Source organism: Opisthocomus hoazin, chromosome 11 (assembly GCF_030867145.1).
Source record: "Opisthocomus hoazin isolate bOpiHoa1 chromosome 11, bOpiHoa1.hap1, whole genome shotgun sequence".
Lineage (NCBI taxonomy): Eukaryota > Metazoa > Chordata > Aves > Opisthocomiformes > Opisthocomidae > Opisthocomus > Opisthocomus hoazin.
The window spans coordinates 13,814,580-13,836,202 of NC_134424.1; the positions used below are offsets into that span (position 1 = coordinate 13,814,580).

A 21,623-nucleotide genomic window follows, 5' to 3' on the forward strand; every position below is an offset into this window, starting at 1 on the left:
GGGCAGGCAGAAGTGCGGGACGGCTTTATTTAACGACACGAACGGCACAGGCAGCGGCTGCGGGGCCGGCGTCGCCTCGCGCCCCGCCCCCCCGGCAGGGACAGAGCCTCCAGCCCCCTGTGGGGAGCACCCACGCCGCCCCGGTCCCGCAACGGGGGTTCATCCGACGGAGGCCATGACCACGTCCACGGGGAGCTCCTCGCCGCTGCGGGCCGTGACCTGCATCGTCACGGTGTCGGTCAGGACGAGCCGAGCCCGGACCAGGAGGTCGTGGCCACCCCGGAACACGCCTGGAAGGGAGAGGGGGAGGAAGGAGCCAGGGTGGTGCTTGGCACGGGGGGGTTTCCCCACAGGCAGCCTGGCCAAGCCCCAGCACCGCGCCAGGAGAGACCCTGGAGCAGCACATTTCTCATTCCTCGTCACGTACCCGGGACTCCAGCCACCGCAAAACTCATGGAAGCCAAGCGTAAAACAAACTGCAGCTGAGCAGAGGTCCAGGCACCCCCCCAGTGACCACCAGCCACTCCTCTAAGCGCTCCAGCACGCATCCAGCTGGGCAAGGGCTGGCTCCAAACCACGATGCCACAGACGAAGCAGCCAGCAAACCCACCCAGCTGAGCCTGGGGCCGACCCCAGCACCCCCCACCACAGCACCCTGCCTGAGCCCAACACCAGCTGCTCCACACCTGTGGAGACAGACCCATGGCAGGGACAAGCCTCCAGCTCCCACCCAGAGCACAGTGGGCTCCATCAGGAACTCCTGCCCAGGCTTTCAACAGGCAGCTCTGTGCAAGCTCTGGGAGCTGCTGCCGGAGCAGAGACCTCGCCCCACAGCTCACCTGCCAGGTACAGCGTGTGAGAGTTCTTGTTATCTGGCACTTTATCCGATCGCTCACAGGGCTGCATCCCCAGGAACTTCACAATATTACTAACTGCCTCTGTTAAGAAAAAAAACAAACAAAACAGGCTCCACGTCACCAGTGTCTTGACAGGGACATACAAAGAGCGTCTAAAGGTGACGGAAGTCCTCCCTGCATGTTAGGGTTCACGTTCCTTGTCCTGAGGGACATGCAGCACTGGCCAGTATTGTGATTTTAGAGGCCACCAGGGAGGCAAAGGCAACGCACAAAAACCCCACCGCCCCAGGGCAGCTCTGTTAGCTGATGCAGCAACGGTGCAAGAGAGACAAAAGGGTGCATGAGTCAGACAGCGGAAACAGGAGAGCGCAGCTGGCTGCACGCTCCCTGTGCAGCCCTGACAGCCAGCCTGCTTCTCTGGGGACAGGCGCAGAGGGAAGGAGACACCTCACAGGTCTTCAGGAGGAGTTTGAAAAGGCCTCAGGGAAGGTATCTGAAGCCCAAGGCGCTGTGTGAGGAAGCAGAGAGATAGCTATAGGACAAGGACACCCTTCTCAGCCATCCAAAGGACCAAGTTTCTACAGGCTTCTTGGGAACAACAAAAGGAGTCTTTAAGACATAATCAAAGAGAAGAGGGCTTACACCACATGCCTGCCCACCAACTGCATGTCTTTATGCACCTTTTTTTATTAGTCTTGAGTCCTAAGGTCAGAGCATCTCCTCCTGTCACAGAAGGAAAGTGGGAGCTCACAGCTGAACTATGGTCTGTCTGCTTGTGAGGGTAGAGTGAGAGAGCAAAGCAAGATGTTCTCTTGCCTCCCACAATCCAGCCTGGGTCCGGAATACTCATTTGGTTTTTCTGAAACCTGAAGTAACTCATTATCACAGCAACTGTAGCTCCACATTTAACAGCTACGGTGAAACTGCTTGTGAAGGGTTTTGCCCCACTAGCCTTTCTGCAAGAGATCTAAAGTGAGCCCGGCTGCACCTTGGACTTTGCGTGCTGGAGAGCGAGAGAAATACTAAGAGCTCTGCTGGGCTCAGGCACACCCTTACCTTCAAGGGTTTTAATAGCAGATAAAGTAAAGGTCTCTTCCTTTTCGTACTCATCACCCACTTCATCCCAGGCTGCTCCAAAGTTTGGCTTCAGAACCCGCTGGATATGATCAGCCACTGTCACCTCCAGGTCTTCAAGCTGGTGGTAGAGAGGTTCAAATGAAACATGGTTGTTCCTAACTCTGCTCTCTCCAGAGCGAGCTTTAGACTGGATTCCCTGAGATCAGGTCAGTGTAGGAGACAGCTTCCACTTCCACTCATGAACGTGTCAGCAAGCCCTGCCCCTTCTGGTTTGCTCAAGCAAACACCACTTGGCTGAGCACCTGTCTGGCCTGGGAAAGCCACTGGTCATGCCATTTCCAGGGTCTACAAAGCAGGTTCCCGTTACGAGCACAGCCCTTGGCCCAACAGAGATCAAAGCACCGGACAAACGTCCAAAACAGAGGGCAAAAGCTAAGAAACAGCTGCTTGTGCTCACACAGATGCAGCATTTGCTTCCCTGCCATGCACGTAAGCTCCCGTTTTGCCTTTCTGGCCCATTGATTTGTAGGCTGGTAAAGTACAGTGAGGCACTGTCAGACACTTGTTATCACCTAACGGCGCGTGCCGCGTTAGCTGAACTGCTGCTGTGACTCCATCTGTGCAAGGCAGAAGTGGGCTTGTCCCTCCAGAGCATGTATCGAAGAGCAGCCAATGCCGGAGCTGGCTAGACACCAGCCTGCATGCCTTTCAGCCATCACTGCAGGAAAGAATCTCCTCCCGATTCTAGTTGAAACACATGGAAGAGTCTGTTTAAATACCACTCAAATGCCCTGGTGACTGGTGGGAAGCAGAGAGGGGTTAACCTTGCATGTTCCTTTGGGAAAAGCACCCCCCAGCTCCTTCTGGGAGGACCGGGTCCTCAGTGACTCACTGCACAGCAGTGCCCCTAATCAGATTTGCAGCAGCGACAGGCAACATGCAGAAAACAGCCTCTGGAGCTAATAGGGCAAGCTAAGGCTGTGTCACAACACCCCTTCCTCTCCGGAGGGTAAACACCACCCTCTGCAAGCTAGCCTCAGTTTCTGACCAAGCGTAAGTTCAGCTTCTTCCTCTGTGGTACAACAGCTGTCCTGGAAACGGCAGAGTCCGATACAGAGGTGCTTCTGCAGCACGTGTGGTTTCATCAGTGCTGCAGAGGGAAAAACCCCACCTTCCCCAGAGCAAGAACAAGGATGGCAATCTGCCTGTGTCAGGCAAGCCACTAGGCAATTAACTGTGCCACCACGGAGAGCAGCTCATGGAGAACAAAAAGATGGCCAACAGCCCTCTGTCCCCACAAACCTGACTGCGCAACCACTGGAGCCCATACAGCACAGCCAGCCGAGCCTGCAAGACACACTGGGGCCTCCCAACCATAGGTATCCTCCAAAGTCAGGTGTCCACCTGGAGAGCAACCGGAGGATGCTCCAAATGAGACAAAGCAAGCTCTCCAAACCCCCATCTGCATCGTGGGACAGACACCACAGAGCCAGCAAGAACCCCCTCTTCACGCGATGCTGCCCACATCAGCATCAGTGGTCACACAGTTGCTTGTGTGGGGATCTGAGTACAGATCAGGAAAACCCTCAGAACGACTGCAGCTTCTGTGATCAGGCAGACACCCCGCTCCTTACCACATACTCATCCTCGTAACCCTCGTCATCCATCTCGCCCGTGTTTGGATCGCAGTCCTTGACAGTGAACTTCATCATGCAGCTGAAGGTACAGGCCACTGAAGATGGGGGAGGCAAAGTTCACATTACCACCAGCTCTGTGCTCCCCCGCGGCAGAAGGGGGCTGGGAAACCTGGGGCAGCTGTGTCTGGGTTCTCCCCCGCACTGTCAGCGGCACAGGCCTAGCCAGTGGCCCAGAGAGGGCTCTCCAACAGTTTCTGCCTCTCAAGGTATTTATTTGTAATATTAAGGCTAGCAAACAGTGATAAAGACAGGTTCATGATGGTTGTACAAGACCATAATCCTCAGATCAAATGCTATTACTGATGAACCTCAAGCTGCGTTGGGAATACTAACTGAACATGTCCCACCAGCGCCTTGTGAAGAGGCGAGATCCTTATCTAGAGCTCAGCTTATGCACCTCCGAAATGAAACCACCTTGCAGTGCAGCACGGCAGCTGATTAATACCGCTCGGCTGAGAGAGGAAGCGATGACTCACATCGAGAAGACAGGCACTGCTGGGCGAACAGCAGCAGCGCACACAGGTGAGCAGTCCCGGAACACAAACCAGTGAGACCAAAGCACAGGTAAGGCCCGGTTCATGTTCCAGACAGTGATAAATGAGGGGACGTTCAGTTCAAATAGACACCCCTGAAATTCTAGCGGTTTGTCTGAAGCACCCCTTTGCTACTCAGCACCTGGGCACTCACAGCACTTCACAAGTAGCAGCCTCCCCACACACTAACACAAAGAATAGGCAGGCTAAAGGACACACCAGGGTGCATGGGAGATCACTCTGCAGAGAGGTGAATGCTCATCTGCCAGCTCTTGTAGCCTGACTGGACAGCGCTACAGCACAAGGGAGCCGGGAGAGGAGCAGGGAGGCCTGACAGCCCTCAAACAGCAAAGAGAAGTCATGCTCAGCATCGCTCAGGGCTGCGCCCACGCACAGGCTATAAATATCTGGCTAGGATGCAAGGTAGAATCTGTGGGGGCGAGCAATATGGTAGGCTTCATTTGGGGGACATCAGGAAAACACAGAGGGCAAACCATTTACCTGCTGTCGGATCCTCTTCAGACAGTGCCACCAGCGTGTAGCAGGTGCCCGGCTGGTTGTACACCAGGGTTTTGGCAGGTACGTAGCCAATGACCTCATACCCCTCTGTTGGCTCCATCTGCACCGTGACATTCTCCAGGATCTGATCGTTCAGGGTGTTCGTGCAGTCAAACTAAACAGGGAAGGTGAGAGCAGCAACAGCTTGAAGCTGCTAGCTACAGATCTAACAGCAGACTCACTTTAGGCAGGGTGGGAGCGCGGTGTCAACTTGCGAACCCCTAGCTCCTTCTGTTTCAACAGTGCATCTCGCTATCAGCTGGCTAGTTTAGAGCTCATGTGTTCCAGTTTAGTCACAGAGCAACTATGACTAAAAACTACTCATTTAAATGCTTTAGGGGAGAAATGAAAACCCAGCAGGGGACTCCAGTGCTCCAGCAAACTGTGTTTTTTTTTTCCTCCCCTCTTAAAATGAACCAGCACACAATTATCGATTGCCTGCCCTCTGCGACACAGGCAGGAACACAAACTCAGCGAGGGCAGGGACGTGTCAGCTTCTGCCTGTTTCAGTTCACCAGTTAGTATGGAACTTTTTCCTTTAAATGTACTTGGTCCTTCCTCCCAGAATGGTAATTCCCAGGTTAACTCTTTGCTGTATGGAAATGTGAGCACTGTGTTGCCTACACCTTCTCACTTGATGCTAAGGCACACAGTATCCCACAGCAGATGGGAAGATGATCCTTTGCACGGCTCAAACTAGGCATAGTTTGAACAAGTTTCAGCAAGCTTGATCGTTGCAGCAAGTCTACAGCTGCTGATTAGACTTTGTTCCGGCTGCAACGACAACTCACTTAACCTCATACAATTGCATCTGGTGGATGGACAACGAAAACAAAGATCAAGCCCTACGAAGACTGTGTAAGCAGTTCTGAGCTTTTGAGGAAGGAGCTAGCTAAGGACAAAACACTGCTGCTCACAAGGTAGCGTAGGACTCGCTGTGCCTTGAACTCCCCGAGGCCCAGGCAAAGATGCTGGCAAATTGATCCTAACGTCTCACATGTAGCAGCAAGGCAGTCCAGCCAAGGCCAAGATGTACGGAAACAAGCACCTGTACTACACAGGCTACAACGAAACACAGGGGATGAAGAGCCCTCCCCTACCACGTCCTTTTCTTGGGTTCTCTTTTCAGCCTCTCAGATAAAGCTTCTCTCTTTTATGCCCAAAGCACGTGCTCGGCGACCCCGAGGGAGGAACTCAGCTCCCCTTGCCCGCTGCTCAGTGAGAACAGCCCCACCTAGTGCTTGCTGATTCTTTTGACCGTGAGTATAACCATTGTTCAGCCACACACGTACACTCCCTAATTAATTTTTTCTGGGGCTCTGCTGCCCTGCATGAGAACCTAAGGACTCCTCATTGCAGTGACGTGCTTTGAACACAGAGATCCCCGAGCTCTTTCTTCCCAGTGGAGCTTTTAACTGGTAGGAGCTTATTTTCCCGCCCTCTTTGAGCACTACATGCCATAGCTACCCACCTGGAACACCATGTGGCTGACAAACGTGTGCTTGGTGCAACGAACCACGTACTCCGTTTCCAGCTCTGTCAGGGCAACAGGCTCTGGGGAAGACTTGAAGAGTGGGCCCAGTCCCCGAAACTCTGGGATTGCCCCCAGTTGCTCTGAAACAGAGGACAGAAACCACTGCCTTCGCCAACCCACAGGAAGGTGCTAGCAGTTTCAAAGCCCTCATTTAAGCTGCCAGAAGCTGCTGCAGCAAGGAACCATCCATCAAACATCCATAAATATTCACTAAGGACTTTTAAAATTAAAAGCAGCATCATCCTTTGCACACCTCTACTGCAATTTAGACAGAACAGGACTGCAGGCACCCCTGCCTCCCAGGAATGAACAGCAGACTTAAAGTTGGGAGCCCATGTCACTCTGAAAGGAGCTAGTAAAAAATCTAGAGAGGCTAGGCAGGTTCAGCAAGAGGTGGCTATTTTGTTCTCACACACAGGCGTAGGAGAGGCTTTGCATCAGTTTACCTTGGAAGATTTCTTGCCGTGTTGCTGCCACCTTCTCTGGCTGTTTGACTACAGTAACTGGAGCATTTTCTGCATGAGAAACAAAGCAAAACGAAAAAGAAAAACCCAAGATTTGAAAGTGAAGAGTAAGAAGTAACTAATACAGATCAATGTCTGGATTTGACTACGGAAAAGCAGGGAGCTCATTTCTCACCTTGCTATGGACTAGACACCCATATTTAGCTTCATAAACACCTTCGGAACTGCAGCAGCTCCAGTGAGGATTATCAGCTACTACTATTCTTAGCAGCTGGACTAAACCAAACCACGAATGTGGAAGCAACCAGATTTGCTGGCCTTAGCCCTCACAGAAGATATAATCCCACAAAATTCATATAGGATGGAGCTCAGCAATTCCCAGAAAGCCCAATGCAGTCTACTGCCCAAGGGCTGGAGCTGCAAGGTAATTACTGGCTTGGACCAGCTCTCAGGGGACTGTTCCTCACCTGCTCTTTGCTCGATGATCGGAGCTGTTGCCAAAGGAACAGATTTCAAGTCGAAGGGTTTCTCAGAGGGCTCCAGGGTATACTGATGCAGAGCCCTCTCCAGCCCAGGGATGGACACCGTCAAACCTGGGGACAGAAGCGACAGGTCACTGAAACCACAGATAATGCCAGCTCTTTGTCACTTGTTAAACCAGGAAAGAGGTGCAGACTTGTTTTGAGGACTTCCTGCACTACCATTCAGGATGTAGCCAGCATTGAGGGCTTTCTGCTTCTGCTCCAGAACATTCAGGTAGAAGGTGGCTCTGTCTCTCACTTCGTTGTCATCATCCATCACACACCTGAAAGTGGAAAACTTTCTTCAGTGCAAGGCAGCACAGTCCACGCAAAGGAATCCAGGTGACTAAGCCACCTTACAGGGCCAGAAAGAACATGCCATACAAGACAACAGGCAATCTACTAGTAATTGAATTAGACAAGGAACCACCCAGCACACTTGGCTTCTCATGTCCGCTGTGGAGCGCTGAATGCAGTGGTGATCCCAGGTACCCACTGCACCTTTGCAGACCCACAGCTAGAAGAGACTACAGATGCATGAGGATGCTGACAGGCTCTCAAGCGAACAGGGGTTTCTACCCAGGATGTTGAGAAACTCTGAGGTACAACTCACCTTTTCAGTAACACCAAGATACTGGGTAACATATCCTCATTCTGGGCTCCAAACTTGGCCAGGGCACTTACAGCACCTGTAGCACAAGTCATGAAAACAGAATTAGAAAGCAAAGAATTCACCTGAAGTTTCCTCTATTTCCTGGCCCCGTTCAAATGCCATATCAGACACACTGACACTAGTAAAAAGCATTGCTGTGACTAGAAAGAGGCAGATGTATTACAGTGAAGTGATCGCAAACCTCCTCTGTCTAGTTTCAGAGTCACTGCAGCTCCTTCCCCATCTCTCAGCTGCTGGCCACCTCTTCCATCAATACTACTGCAGGATCTTTGCTGCGTAAAAAGATCCGCTCAGGAATAGAGCAAATTACAATCCTCAAAAGCAGAGGTGTTCATGCACTGTATTTGCTTGAAGATCTGCCACAGGGCAGACAGCTGTCAAGGTCTGTCTCTTACCTGCCCGGACTTCTTCATGCTCCAGGACAACCCTGTTGTAGATGAAGCGAATGTATTTGGAGGGGTTATTGGTTTTGGGCCCTTCCTGCCCCAAGAGGTGGAGGATACGAGTGGCAAGCACAGTGAACTCGCAGTCCTCAATGAATTCGCAGAGGTGAGACAGGCCTGTCTCTTTGCTCTCCGAGTTCTCCTCAATGATGCTGATGATGCAGTCCACAATGGCTCGCTTGTATTCAAAGCCACCCTAGGGAGCAAAAGCAAACTACTCAGGTGGAAATCTCCAAGTATTTGAGACTCTGAACTAGCCAGACAGGAAAAAAATTTCCTTCAGAAAGGTCACTGGTACTCTATGCTTTTAATCTGTGTTTGAAAGGAGCAGGGCAGTAATGCTGCCCTCATTTTTGACCCTCTTTACATCCAGAGGGCCAGCTAATACTCAAGCTCTCTTGCCAGCTCCCTTCAGAATGGCTGCAGTGAAGATCAAAAAAACAAGTCCTAAAGAGGGTAAAAGAATCCATCAGTCTGAAGGGTTTACATCTCCTTCAAAATCCTCTGCTGCTAGAATTAGTGCATAAAACCAGCCATATGGGAAGAGAAAAAACCCAACCATCTCCCCTTTAGCACCAGACTTCTGAGGATGAATCACAACAGAAGTGTATTAAGGATCACATCTGCCACAGCAGGACCCAGCACACAGCCCCATCAGTGTGGGAGGACAGGTAATCAATACCTCCCCAGGCACACCCATAACCTGACATGCCATTCATGCTTGGTTAACTTCAGCCATTATTTACTAGTGTCCTCAGTACGCACCAGGGGATTAAACTGCACACTATCCTCTGCCAATTACACGCACAGCACTGGGCATTTCGGGGATCTTTCTCGAGCTACTTTGGATTAAAAAAAGCTTTAAAACAGAATGGTTTCAACTACAAAACCACATTCAAAATGATACCATCCACCCACAGAAAATCTGGGAAAGGAGAATAGTCCATTTTTCACCAGAGTAAAATGAGATGCTCTGGTTTGTTCCCAAATGAGAAGCTGTAATTGGCAAAAAGTGATGTCAGAGCAGGCAGTGGTGCCAGCTGTGTTGCAGGCGTGTTAGTTAATTTAGAAATGGCCTCAGCAAACCTCTGTAAAGCTGTATTTCTGCAACTCTCTGTCTGACTGAATGCAGAGAATGGTTATAGGTACTCGTGATCCCTTCACGGCCATAGCACAGAGAACAGAACAAAAGTGGTTCTGTGTCATCAATAAATAGGTTGTTATGGAATCTTTGTGTACAAGACAAAACTTCTTGGAATTTGCTGTCAAAGTATAAAAGAAAGCTCGTTCAAATGTGAAACACACACGATCTGCCAACAGATCTGCTGCTGCCTGCATTTGCTTTGAGAGTTAATAAACCCCCAGAAAAATCAAAGAATGAAAACCACATCAAAAATATGCCTGGCAGTATGTGTATAACTATTGTGCACAACTGGACATTTCTGCCAGTTAAGACTGCAAGCCTTTTGGAGAGTGGCTCTTATTGCACAGCATTATCAGTAAAAACTTGACTCTCACAGGGACTACTGTGCAGTCCTGCAGTTCATGCATACAAACACGGACCACAAAGTAGCTGTTGTGCAAACTTACCTCTTCCCGAAGCATAGTGAAGAGAAAGTTCATGAGGACAGCATGCTTGCGAGGGTACTTCTGACACAGTGCATTGATGGCCTGCACCACTACCACCTGGAGAAAAAGGGGGGTAAGCAAAAAAGGATTCTGTCTCATCAGGCAGGAAGAATTAGTTGAAGTTTCCATTTTGTGTTGGTCTCTAGTCTGGAAACTATGATTTTGGTTTGCTTATCTAATAAATGCAGTTCCAGGAGGTACAATCCTAGGAACTGGAGGAGACTGATCTGTATGCCCTGGCCAGCCTCTAACAAAACCCCACACCCACTGGAAAGAAGAGAAAGAGATTTAATTTTAGCCTGATATTCTTTCTTTTTCCTACAAATATGCTGCAGCCCAGCTGCTGGAAGGGGCTCCACACAGGTTTCAGAGCACACACACAAACATGGACAAAGACCAAGGGGTGTCTTTCAAAAACCTGTGTGTCCCTCCTTCTCCCACTTCCTTACTTTGAACTCATCTGAGATTTCTGACATGAAGGAGGAGATCTGTTTCATGAGCCGGTCAATGCTGCTCTCACTGCCTGTTTTCAGCAGTGTGGTGATGGCCAGGGTGGCTATGCTGCGGTTCGAGTCTGTCACAAGGTTCTCCAGGTCTAGGTTACAGGCAGTCACAGCAGACGGGTGCTTCATGGCCACCTAGAGCAGAGAAGGAAGACTGGAAATCGCTGAATATACACAAAAGGCCCAGCTGGCATAAACCACTAAGCTCTTGCTTCTTCCTATAAAAATAAATGCTACAGATTGTACACAAGGGTCATCTTAGAGAAACTCATACAAGGCTAAAGTAACAAGCTCTTTCTTCCTGCAGAATTGCATCTCTGTTGGAAGAGAAGCAGTAGTAAGAAACATTCTTTTACTATTTTTAACTCTCTCATTCTCCTCTATATGTTAAGGTTCAGGCTTTGCAAAAAAAAGCTATAAACTCCCACCAAAAATTCATCGAGCCTAGCTGTGCGTAACAGCTTCGTGGGTGGAAGTACAGCCGTTACTAGACACTGCCATTCTGTCTTTTTAGAGTTGACAAGGTCAAGGGAAAAGCTGGAGCAAAGACTGCCATGGAGAAGGCAAGAAGCAGCATCAAGGTTTGATCCCTGTTTTACGAGGAGCTCCTCACCACAGAAAGCTCAGAAGGGAAAGCAGCAATGCGTAAGACCAGTGACACTCTTACAGAGACCTGTCAACAACTGCTTTCTTTTCCCTTCTGTAAAGCATTCTTTGAGGTTTTATTCCACCTGGAACGCAATGAAATGTAAGGCTGTAGCCCAAGGTACAAAATCATCACATAATCTGGCCTCCTTTCTCTTCTGGAGTCTGCACCTCCCTGCACATGAGAAACTATTACAGCTCCCAAGAGACCAGCTCCTACCTTGTTGAGGGTACGGACGGCTGCATACCTCAGTGCTGCTTTTGGGGAGCTGCAGAACAGCTGCAAAACTGCAAGGTGGGAAAACCGACAAAGGCAGACATTTAGGCAATCTATTATCAAGAAGCATTTCATACCTAAAGCAAGAGCTTCAATTAAGAGACAGCTGCAAGCACAAGATAACTAGAAGCATGCTCAAGAAGCAACTGTGAATTTACCAGCTTCCTCCCTCCCTGTTGTCCCCTTTGCCACACAGCCCTGCTGACAACTAGCTCTTACCCACCTCACTCTTTTTCCACAGTGGTGCTATCCTTCGCTCCTCTTGAAAACCAATTTCATCACCTTGTCATCTTCCCTATTAAGTCAATTTGAACTACTGTTCTTCATTTCTATGCAAACCCTGTTCCTTTCCCAGGGCTGGCCCATGAAGGGCACCCTCCCTGTGCAGAGAGGTGACACACAGCCTCCCTACCTGCCAACAGCCCCAGCTCAGGAGAACCTCTGGACTGGACTGAACTGGGAAGGCAGAACCCCAGCACCCTGGCTTCTTGCACTGTTACACTCAGTCTAAAGCAGGGAGATTTATCAGTTAGAATTCAGCCCTGTTTCATAGAAAAAAAGACTCCTCCAGTAACCCACACATGAACACATCAGGCAGACACCTTTACAGGAGCAAAGCTATTCACATACACCACAGGCTCTCAGCAGCAGCATAAAGCAACAAAGGGTATGGCAACATTACAAGCCTGAAACTACACAAGGTCCTTGTTTCCTGGGGTAGTCAGCACGTGTCACCACCGTAGGCCCATAATCCCCTTGCCATTGCCACGAGTGCCACATTTACCCGAGACAGCCGGAGCCAGCTCTTTGGCAGTGCAGTTGGGCAGATTAACGATGGCAGAAGCAGCTTCGTAGACCACCATCTCATGCTTGTTTCTTAGGCAGCTCTCGATGAAATCAAACAAGGGGCTATCACGGCTAAGGGACAAAAACCACAAAAATTAATTAAAATAACGGTCCTAACAGAAACGAAGAATCTGGCAGCAGAAACGGGCAGGTCCCATTGCCCGTGGAAAGGTAAAAGCAGCCATAAATCCACTGTCCCCACATTTTGCAGTGGTCATTGTACTTCCAGCATGCTTGGGCTGGAAGTCAGGCTGCCTGCCGAGAAGACATCCTCTGCCTTACAGGCTAAAGGGAATCTCCCTCAGCCCTCACACACCAGGAGCTGACTGTACATATCACAAGTCTTATCCACCACGAAGCCACACTACATACATGGTAGTCAAATAATTACAGCAGACAGAGAAAATGAACTAGAGTATCTCAACAGAGAACAGCTATGCGAAACAGTCCAGAGAAACGAGAAAGTATTCAATGTGCAAGCACACAGACAAGACTCACAGAAGCCATCTCACAACAACCATGAGAGCATCCTGTATTTTGTCTGCTGCCTTTCATCCAACAATAAAAGGGTAGAAGTTGTATGCTGCTCTTCAAAGACAGAAATTACTGCCCTCATGAGATGGCAAGTGAGCCTGCAACAGAAGGTGGAAAACAGGACCTGAGGAAATTCTTCCAGCAGGTCAAAGGAGTCCCCTCACCTGCCAGCCTCTTCCTCCAGCAGCTTGCTGGCTACTCGAATCATCATGCAGTAGGCAAATGGTGACTTGAGGCCATGGCGTGTGAACTTGCTGAGCATCTTGTTGACTGCCAGGCGGTCATTCTTCCGCACATGGTAGAGCAAGCCCAGAGCATGATACTGTGCAAGGAAGGAGATCGTCACAAACTCACGGTGTGTTCTTTCCACTTTTATCCCCTCTGTTGCCTAGAGGTGCCTGGCTGAGCTCTAGCAGTTTACTCCACCCCCATCTGCTGCTTGCTATTCCCTGTGTTGGCGGTGGCTTTCCTACCTGCACCATGATATTGTCACTGGAAGCTGCCTCCTGAGCCTCGTTCACCCAGCGTTTTACCACATCGTAACTGGTCTTCAGCAGGTGCTGGGGGGAGACAAAGCCACAGACAACCCATTGGAGAAGGATGGAGGAAGCTTTGGGAATCACAGCTCGTATTAAGAAGCAAAGAGCCTTCCCCATGAGGGCACTGGCGGCAGCAACTTATAGAAGAGCAAGGGATCGGCATGCAGAGACCTGGCCATGACGGCTGCGGCCTCAAGAGGTCGATGGTCTCCCACAAAGCCAGCGCCAGTCCCTCAGTTCACGAAGAGCGGAATAGCAACAAGGAAACCCTGAAACTCCCACGATGTGCAGTCCCACCACAGATGACTGCTTCCCAGCTTGACTGTCCCTCAGGCCCGCGCTGCAGGGAGTACATACCAAGGAGGACACCAGAGCAGAGCTGGATACACTTGGCACTTTGTCAACAATCGCCTGCTTCATGTAGCGCTCAATGGCCTGCAACATGGTACTCTGCAGGGAGAGGGAAACAACAGCTGATATGGAAAAGCAGTTAGGAGCATGGAAGTGGAGATGCAAAGGCACGAAAAGCAGAGCAGAAGGTGGGATTGGGTGAAGCAGGGAAATGTGAAGGGCCTAGGGCTGCCCCAAGGGAAAAGCAGCACTTACATCAGTGATTTGACAGAGCGCTCTCACAGCAGGGCCTCGGTAATTGTCATCCTTCCCAGTCATGTCTTTGGTTAAGCTGGTTGAAAACAGGAAGCTCTCAGTACTAGACTCCTGAGCCAGCAGCTCCAAGGTGCACGCACAGTGCACACAGAGCAGCAGGCAACCGGGATCACAGACAAATGCCAAGCAGGCAAGTGAAGGTCTCAGGCAAGTCCCACTGGGGTGGGAAGGCAGGAGGAAAAGATCAGTGCTCGGGTTCCCAGCCCATCATCAGGCTGTGCAAGTTCCTGATGACCACAGGAGTCTGGAGCGCACACACATGCCCCTGAGCCATTTGCCTGCCTTACTGAATGCTCATTCCTGCCCTTTCCCCGAGACCCTGGCCAGTGCGAGACTCTGTGAGGGGATGGGAGTTCATCCCATCACAGCACTTCGGGCTGGCTTCTGCCTGCTGCATGGCCTCGGCTGTCAGCAGACCCTGTACCCTCATGCTCCCATCTCCCAGTATGGCACTGGCCTTTCAATGGGATGAGCAGCAGTCCAGGAATGACTCACAGAGGGAATTTTGTTCCCTGGTGAAGTCGCATCCTGTGCTGCTGCAGGAGCAGTAAATCCCTGTCTACCTGTTGAAAGCCTTGGAATTTATGCCAGAAATCTTCAAAAAGCTTCAAGGCATTCAGACAGGAAAGTAGGAGTTAACGAAACAGCCTTTTGCTAAAGAGGGAAAAAACAGCAGTGCTGCCACATCATGTAACCAAAAGAGACAATCCAAACACCCGTGGGCAGGGGATACGGGGACACAGCACATTTCACATACATCACTAGGAGTTCAGTGTCTATATTGTAATGGCCTCTTTGATAGGAAAAATTTTCCCTCACCAAGGGCATTCCGTATCGTCACCCTGCCTAGGGACTAGAGTTATCTCCAAGAGGTTGGAGGGGCATTACTGGAGGACACGTGAATATAACAGTAAGAAAAGCAAAGTGACTGACCTGCTAGTAACAATGATTACGTCCTCTGCAATAGAAGACATCTCTTTGATAGTCAGGTAACACATCCTGCGAAGAGTTGGCTGACAAGGAAAGAGGGAAGACAGACATCAGCTGAGAGGATCCCGGATAGGAAGGGATGTTGTCCCCGCTTCCACGATTTTATTGTGAAGATCAAGAACCTGATACCTTCAGAGACCCCCCAATGCTTGAGCGTAAAAGGCGCACAAACCTCATACTGATTAACAAAACACCTCTTCCTCTTCTAAATCCCTCACTCTTAAGGTGAAGTCGCAGAGATACCAAATTTTGCTGGATCTACATGTTTCACTTGTCATTCACAAGAACAAGGAGAAAAGCTTGTAATCATTAGCTGAAGGCACCCTGTTGCTTCAAAAGCAAGAAAGCCAGCAATTTATATTCCTGAGTCTGGGGATTTCTACACCGGTCTCATAATTATAATGCCTTGTGGTCTGGGGGACAACTAGTGATAGTACTACTGCTCTGGCTAGGTACTAACTCCTGGCCTTCTCCAGGACACACAGTCGTTGAACCTCAGCAGGAAACAGGATCGTTTAATGCCGGGCACAAAGCATAGTGTATCCTAGTTGATTACACACTTGATCTGTGCCTAGCACAACTTCAGGGGTTAAACAGCAATTCGGAGGGAAGAATCACCATCTCAAGAACAGAGAATGCTTCAGCTAAGCTGCTACAAGGTCTGGGAAGGGAAGAATCACCATCTCAAGAACAGAGAATGCTTCAGCTAAGCTGCTACAAGGTCTGGGAAGGGCTAGGAAGCTGATCTCTGTTTCTAAGTTTTCATCCTACTCTTCCCTCTCAGATCAGGTAGCTCCTGGCAGGACAGAAAAGCTGATTGTATAAAAATGCACATCCCAAGGCTGAAAAAGACGCTGTTGACAACTTGTCCCACCAGCTAAATACCACAGAAAACAAGCAGACTTACATCATTGGACTGAAACAGCTTGGTCATAGCAAAGAAGGATTCGGTAGCTTCCATGACACCAAGGTGCTCCCCCTATAAGATGTTTGGAAAGAAGGAAGGAAATCCCAGTTATTACAACCAGCTTTGGGTCTGCTGCAGGTGTCTCTGTATAGGCATACATTTTCTCTCCCTTACCTGGTTTATGAGATACAGGATCTTGGTGAGGATATGAGCACATTTTCTTGGGTTTATGGGAGTCTCATTAAATACTCGTGCCTAGAAACAAAGCACAGACAAGCACGCCGACACCAACGCTCCCTCGCAAACACCGTCCTGTCTGGTCTTGGCCATTGATACAAACAATACATTGTGAGCAAGGTACGGCACGATTCTTAGTGACTTTGGATCAGACTTCCCCTCAATTCCTGTTAAACATGGAACCCTTTTAAACACCTGGTTCTATAGTCTCATCCTGGGATCATATATCCAACTGCAATTAAGGTTTAAAGGGCAAATCCTCATCACTCTTTCACCCATACAACTCTGGATTGTGTGCTAGCTAAAGCACTGCTCTTCTGACAGATGTAAGCTAGCTCTGCGAGGCTAAGAGGAGCCAACACCAATTCACAATGTTGCAAGCAAATAGATAACGCTGAAACAACGGGGTCTGGGGATCAAGAAGTTTACCTGCTGTTGGGTCTAGAAAAATGCCTTTCTATTCAATTCATAGACTATTCAATAGCTACTCACACCCTACTCATTAATTTTATCATCTACAAGACACTCAGGATGCTCAAGGCCAACTTCCCAACCTTCCTGTTTTAGGGTGAGCTTTCACAGATAATTTTATTCATTTTACTACTATTTATAGTTCACATTCTAATTCGTTACAGGGACCATTTCAACCTTCTTCCTTCCTTCCTCCAACAATAAAATAAGAACTAACAGGAGTGTTGCCCATTTCTTTCAGTGCTTGCAGGACTGTAACAAACGCCCATTTCCTTGCTGAAGTTCTCCAGTGACCTACTCAAGAGAGGGAGAGGCTATAGACAGAAAGGGGTACACAAAGGAGAGCATCTGACGATTTACCTCTTGCAAGACTGCGCTCTTCTCCAGGTGCTGGAACGGATTGGAACCCCCACCTGCAAAATAAAGGGAGTAAAAGTCTTTCCAGGGATAGTGCTGTGGGAAAGCAATCTAACCATGCCCATACTTTAAAAACAGACTGAGCATTTTGATGTAACGTTTTCATGAACACAAAGCAACCAGAGCTCCCTCTTTAAAGCAATATTGATTGGATGTCTTCACAGCAGTTAGGGAAGGCAGAGCACACAGGACATTCTTCAATTTCTCATCCCCCTAGAAGTAATGAACCACGAGCTGAGGTAGACTGATTAGCTGTAAAGTAACTGCTCCACTGTTATCCTCACAGGCCTATTTCCAGCCCCTGGGCTGGGAGCTTGCTGACAGTTAGAGCATCAGTAAGACAGGCCTAGAAAAAAAAGCTCAGACAGAAAGGGGCATCGCTTGCCAGACTGGTGAGTCAGGAGTGCTTTATGCCTCCCTTATAAACCAATCAAGAACCCACCAGTAAAGTATTTTTGGCTCTATCACTAATTAAGAGAACAAGACAGCGGACTAGAGAGTCTGGACGCAGAGTAACTTTCATTATTCCACTTAATAGAATAAATTATATTAAATAATTAAAAACCCCACCAATTAAGGATGAAATAATCAGAGGGAAAAGCACTATCATTCTGCACAGTCTCTATTAGCTTGCCTCTTCAAAAGCTGCCAGTTATTGATAAGCAGGTTTTAATTAGTACCTATGTTCAGCCTGGCCCTGGGACAAAACGCAGCCATTTCTAGAGCTGTTCCAATGTTTAACAAGCCTGATCCGCTAGAAAACACAGCTCCCAGGCCCAGCTCCAATCTGACCCGGGCCGGAAGCATCCTATGATGGCACAAGGAGCCTTTGCAAGAGTAAGTCTTAAACTTCAAGGCAAACACATCTGCACCCTGGCTCCTTCACAGTTCATAAACTCTCCTGCTCTGGCTCAGAAATTTGCAAATGCAGTAGATGGACAAACGACATACAGACACTTATGTGGGGTTGGAGAGAGAAGAAAACATGGGGAAAGAAAAAAACACGTCTCTAGTATGACTATGAACCAGCTCTAGTATGAGCACATGAATGCGCTCCAAAAAACCTTCCTAGCAGCACAGTATTTCCCATGGCCCAGAAAGTCTGCAGTCCCTATATCAGCCATCAACAACAGACCATCGCCTCTTCGTATTTCATAGCACTAAGGATCCTGAAATATATTGCACATGAGGTCTCAGTCCTCACAGTACCCTGTGTCAAAGTATTTTTCCATCAGAGGAGAAACAGACATAGGAAAGGCAGAGGCTGTGTGCTTAGAAAGCTCCTAGTATTGGATGACTAACAACAACTTATACTGACTCGCAGAGAAACAGTCACTGACTGAGCAAGGATCTCAGAAAAATGACATGCCCAAAATAACATCTCGAAGTGCGCTTCTGAAAGCCAATGGAAGCAGCTTATCCAAGACTACCTAAACCACCCATGAAAAGCAAAGAAACAGAAGCCAATTAAGCGACACACTCACCTCAGCAAAAAGACAGTCCTGTTAGCCTTTACATGAAAAGAATGGATATAAAAGGCCTGTAAATTCAGGGATGATGCGCTCCACCTAAACCTGACAACAACAAGCATTCAGGCTATACATTTTGGGCATACACACAATCCACAGGAGAAAGGCAGGTGCAGTAAATCCCAGGAATCTTCATTCAGGACAAACGCAATAGGATGAGAAGTAGAGGCAATAGCGAAGAAAAAATGTTGTGAAGCATGCAAGCAGCAGTGCCAGAAAGGAGAGCTCTGTGAGGTCTCAGTATGAACAAAATCAACAAGAGTCAGCCTCATAATACAAGTAAATGCATCTCCTGCCAGCCTTGGCCACAGGTAATGCAGTACCTCGAAGCATGCAGCAGGTGCAAATGAAGAATAGCCCCAGAAATGAAAGCCAAGAGCGATTCCCCTCCAATAGTTGCCTCCCTATATTCTCTGCTTATCAAGATATTACTGGAAGCTTTGGAAAAGGGAAACAAGGGCAATGCATTCAATGCATGTTAAAATAAAAACCAAGTACAGTCACACAAAAAAATCACTAAGACTTACACTGAATCAGTTCACTTCAGGACACACTGATACGTTATGCAGAACAAGCTGCATAGAAAGCTTTACAGAAAGATAAAGATTCCACAAGGCACAGCCAGGAAAGTAAACACTGTCATATCTAGCCTTGATTCCACCTGAATTACACACCACATAAAATACCAACCTCTTCCTCACTACTCAGGCCTTAAGTTCTGAGAGGTCAAGCAATCACTTCACGCTTTGGTGCTCTCAGCCTTCCAGACCCACTGAAACTGGCAGTGATTTTGTTGGGGCAACGGACCGTGCGTGTCAGAAAAAACGCCACAAACTACAAACTGGATTCCACCCTGCTTTAGCACCTGGTTTGAGAATTGGGCAACTGTGAACAGGGCTAATGTGCTCAATATTTAGCCTCGGACCCAGCACCCGCAGCAGGCCACGCCGGCGTGCTGTGCCAGTGCCGCAGGCTCAGCCTCCGGCTGTCGCAGCGGTGCGAGCGGGACAGCAGCAGACGGCTCCAGCGCACACCGGCCGGCCCCGCGGCAACGCTAGCACCGAGGTCCCCTCGCTGCACCCCCCGAGGGGGCCCTCTAACTTCTCCCCCCGGGGTCCCCTCACTGCTCCCCCCCGGGGTCCCCTCACTGCTCCCCCCCTCGGGGTCCCCTCACTGCTCTCCCCAGGGGTCCCCTCACTGCTCTCCCCAGGGGTCCCCTCACAGCTGGCCGTTACCCTGAGGAGGAGGAGGAGCCTCCCCTCACGGCCCGGCGCCCCCCGGCCTTCCCTCACCCGACTCCTCGTCCTTCTTGTCGAATTTCTTCAGCATGGCGCTGCCGAGCGGCCCCCCGGTAAGGCCCTCCCCGTCACGGTCGCGGTCCCAGTCCCAATCCCAATCCGGATCCCAACCCCAGTGCCGGTGCCGCCCCCGCCCCTTCCTGCTCCCCGCCCCTTCCTGCCAGCCTGTCACTGCCGTCGCCGCCCGCCCCACTGCGCAGGCGCGGCCTCCCTCTTCCTGACGTGGCTCCCGGCTGCGGCCCCAGCCGTGGGCGGGGCGCGGGGGTGTGGCGCGGAGCGGTGACTGACAGGAGGAGAGGGCGGGGACCGACCGGGAAGGGTGCGGTCTGATTGGCGGAGGGGGGGGCTAGGAGGGGGTGCGGGACTGGGGGCAGCGCTGGGCCGGGGCCGTACTGGGGTGGGGGGGGCACGGCCGGGCGGGGGGGATGCACTGGGCCTGGGGAACGGTGGGGCTGGGCAGGGCAATGGTACCAAGGGACACGCTGGAGGAGACACAATGCGGGGGGACACACTGGGACTGGGAGGGGGCACTGGGATCACTGGAGGGGCACTGGACAGGGAGACCCCCTGGAGGCAGCAGGGGAAGGGCAGCGTGGGGCAGCGGGAAGCTCGGGGGGGGGGGGGCCAGAGCGGGGGGGCACACTGGGGCTTGGGGCAGGACACGGGAAGGGGGAGAAGCTGGCAGGGGCTCAGTGCCCCTGGGACAAGGGGCAGCGGGGGAGACCCCCGTCCTGGGGCCAGGCGGTTGTCACCCGGACTGCCTGCCTGGAGCGTCCCCGCTATGACACACCCCGTGCCACTGCTGCCGCTGCCACCCCGTCCTGCACCCAGACATCCCCAGCCCCGCAGCACCCACCCACTGCAGCGGGGTGTCCCCGGGTCCAGCGCTGCCCTGGGGCAGGAGGGGGAGGCACAGGACCCGTTATCCACCCCGCCATCTTACCCCAACCCACCCATCTGCTGGCACATCCCCTCACTGGGTACCGAAACACGTCCCTCCCGCCCTGAAATCACGCTGAGTTCTCCTGCCCCGTTCCCACAGCCAGCGCCCGCTCCCGAATGAAGGGGCTGCGCTCACCCTGCAGCAGGTAGTCCTCGAAGAGCATGGCCGTGTTCCCCACCAGCTCCAGCAGCCCCGCCGGCCTCTGCCTCGCTCGCGCCGCCCTGTACTTTGCACGGGGCGGCCGCGCTCTGCTCCGCGACGCTCTTATCTCCCAGCCGCGCCGAGGACGGCGGCTACGGCGTCGCAACACGATGTCCCTGTTGGCCCAGAGATGCTGCAGGCACCCTGGGCCGTGGACCAGCCCCACTGCCAGTGCAAGGGGTGGCACCCCTCGTTTGGGGCTTAATGAGCTTTGGTTCCCAGCCTGGGATGTGCCCTCACTGCAGCTCCGGGGAGAGGGAACACAAAACAGGGGTGGAGAGGGGTACAGGGTTGATACAAACCACAACAAGTCTCATTTAATGCCACCTTTTATTGTACACACTTGCTGCCACCGGCTTTCAGGTTCAGCCGAGCTCCGGGGTGGATTTTTGTGTGCTGCAGCACATCTGGCTGGATGTGGCCCCTTTGGAGACATCCCAGCAGTGGGTGAGCAAGGAGCAAAGCAGCATACGGAAATCCCTGTGGTACCCAGGCTGGGACCTGACTATGCTCCAGGACTGGCCCCAACGCAGGCAAACCCAGCTGTGTCTTCTCCAGTGGCACTGGGGTGACAGTTATTAAACCAAATCCTCCTGCAGCTGCTGCTCGTGCCATGGGCACAGGGACCTGGAGG

The 21,623-nt window shown here is 50.9% G+C and overlaps 1 protein-coding gene across 2 annotated transcripts; it reads right to left on the reverse strand.

Moving 5' to 3' along the window:
- Positions 1 to 9: 9 nt before the first annotated feature.
- On the reverse strand, positions 10 to 20,995 carry COPG1 (coat protein complex I subunit gamma 1). Of its 2 annotated transcripts, none has more exons than XM_075432725.1 (24): positions 20,924 to 20,995; positions 16,962 to 17,014; positions 16,068 to 16,148; positions 15,894 to 15,965; positions 14,930 to 15,009; positions 13,937 to 14,012; positions 13,688 to 13,780; positions 13,265 to 13,351; positions 12,956 to 13,113; positions 12,196 to 12,329; positions 11,355 to 11,422; positions 10,436 to 10,624; positions 9,948 to 10,043; positions 8,310 to 8,553; positions 7,855 to 7,930; positions 7,422 to 7,525; positions 7,188 to 7,313; positions 6,703 to 6,771; positions 6,194 to 6,336; positions 4,666 to 4,837; positions 3,569 to 3,666; positions 1,914 to 2,052; positions 840 to 938; positions 10 to 290 (listed from the first exon to the last, which is right to left on the reverse strand). In XM_075432725.1, exons 1-24 carry the CDS (start codon positions 20,949 to 20,951, stop codon positions 160 to 162), a joined length of 2,616 nt encoding a protein of 871 aa, XP_075288840.1. In that variant the 5' UTR covers positions 20,952 to 20,995; the 3' UTR covers positions 10 to 159. The 2 variants fall into 2 exon arrangements, with proteins under 2 accessions (XP_075288840.1, XP_075288839.1); XM_075432724.1 differs by lacking the exon at positions 20,924 to 20,995 and adding an exon at positions 19,840 to 19,962.
- Positions 20,996 to 21,623: the final 628 nt, after the last annotated feature.

Bases quoted from the DNA above. Each gene is read 5' to 3' on its own strand.
- COPG1 (XM_075432724.1), bottom strand. From the start codon at position 19,876: ATGCTGAAGAAATTCGACAAGAAGGACGAGGAGTCGG. The intron at 17,015-19,839 runs GTGAGGGAAGGC...TTTATTTTGCAG, and splicing joins CAAGAAGGACGAGGAGTCGG to GTGGGGGTTCCAATCCGTTC. The intron at 14,013-14,929 runs GTCAGTCACTTT...GTTTTCAACCAG, and splicing joins GTAATCATTGTTACTAGCAG to CTTAACCAAAGACATGACTG.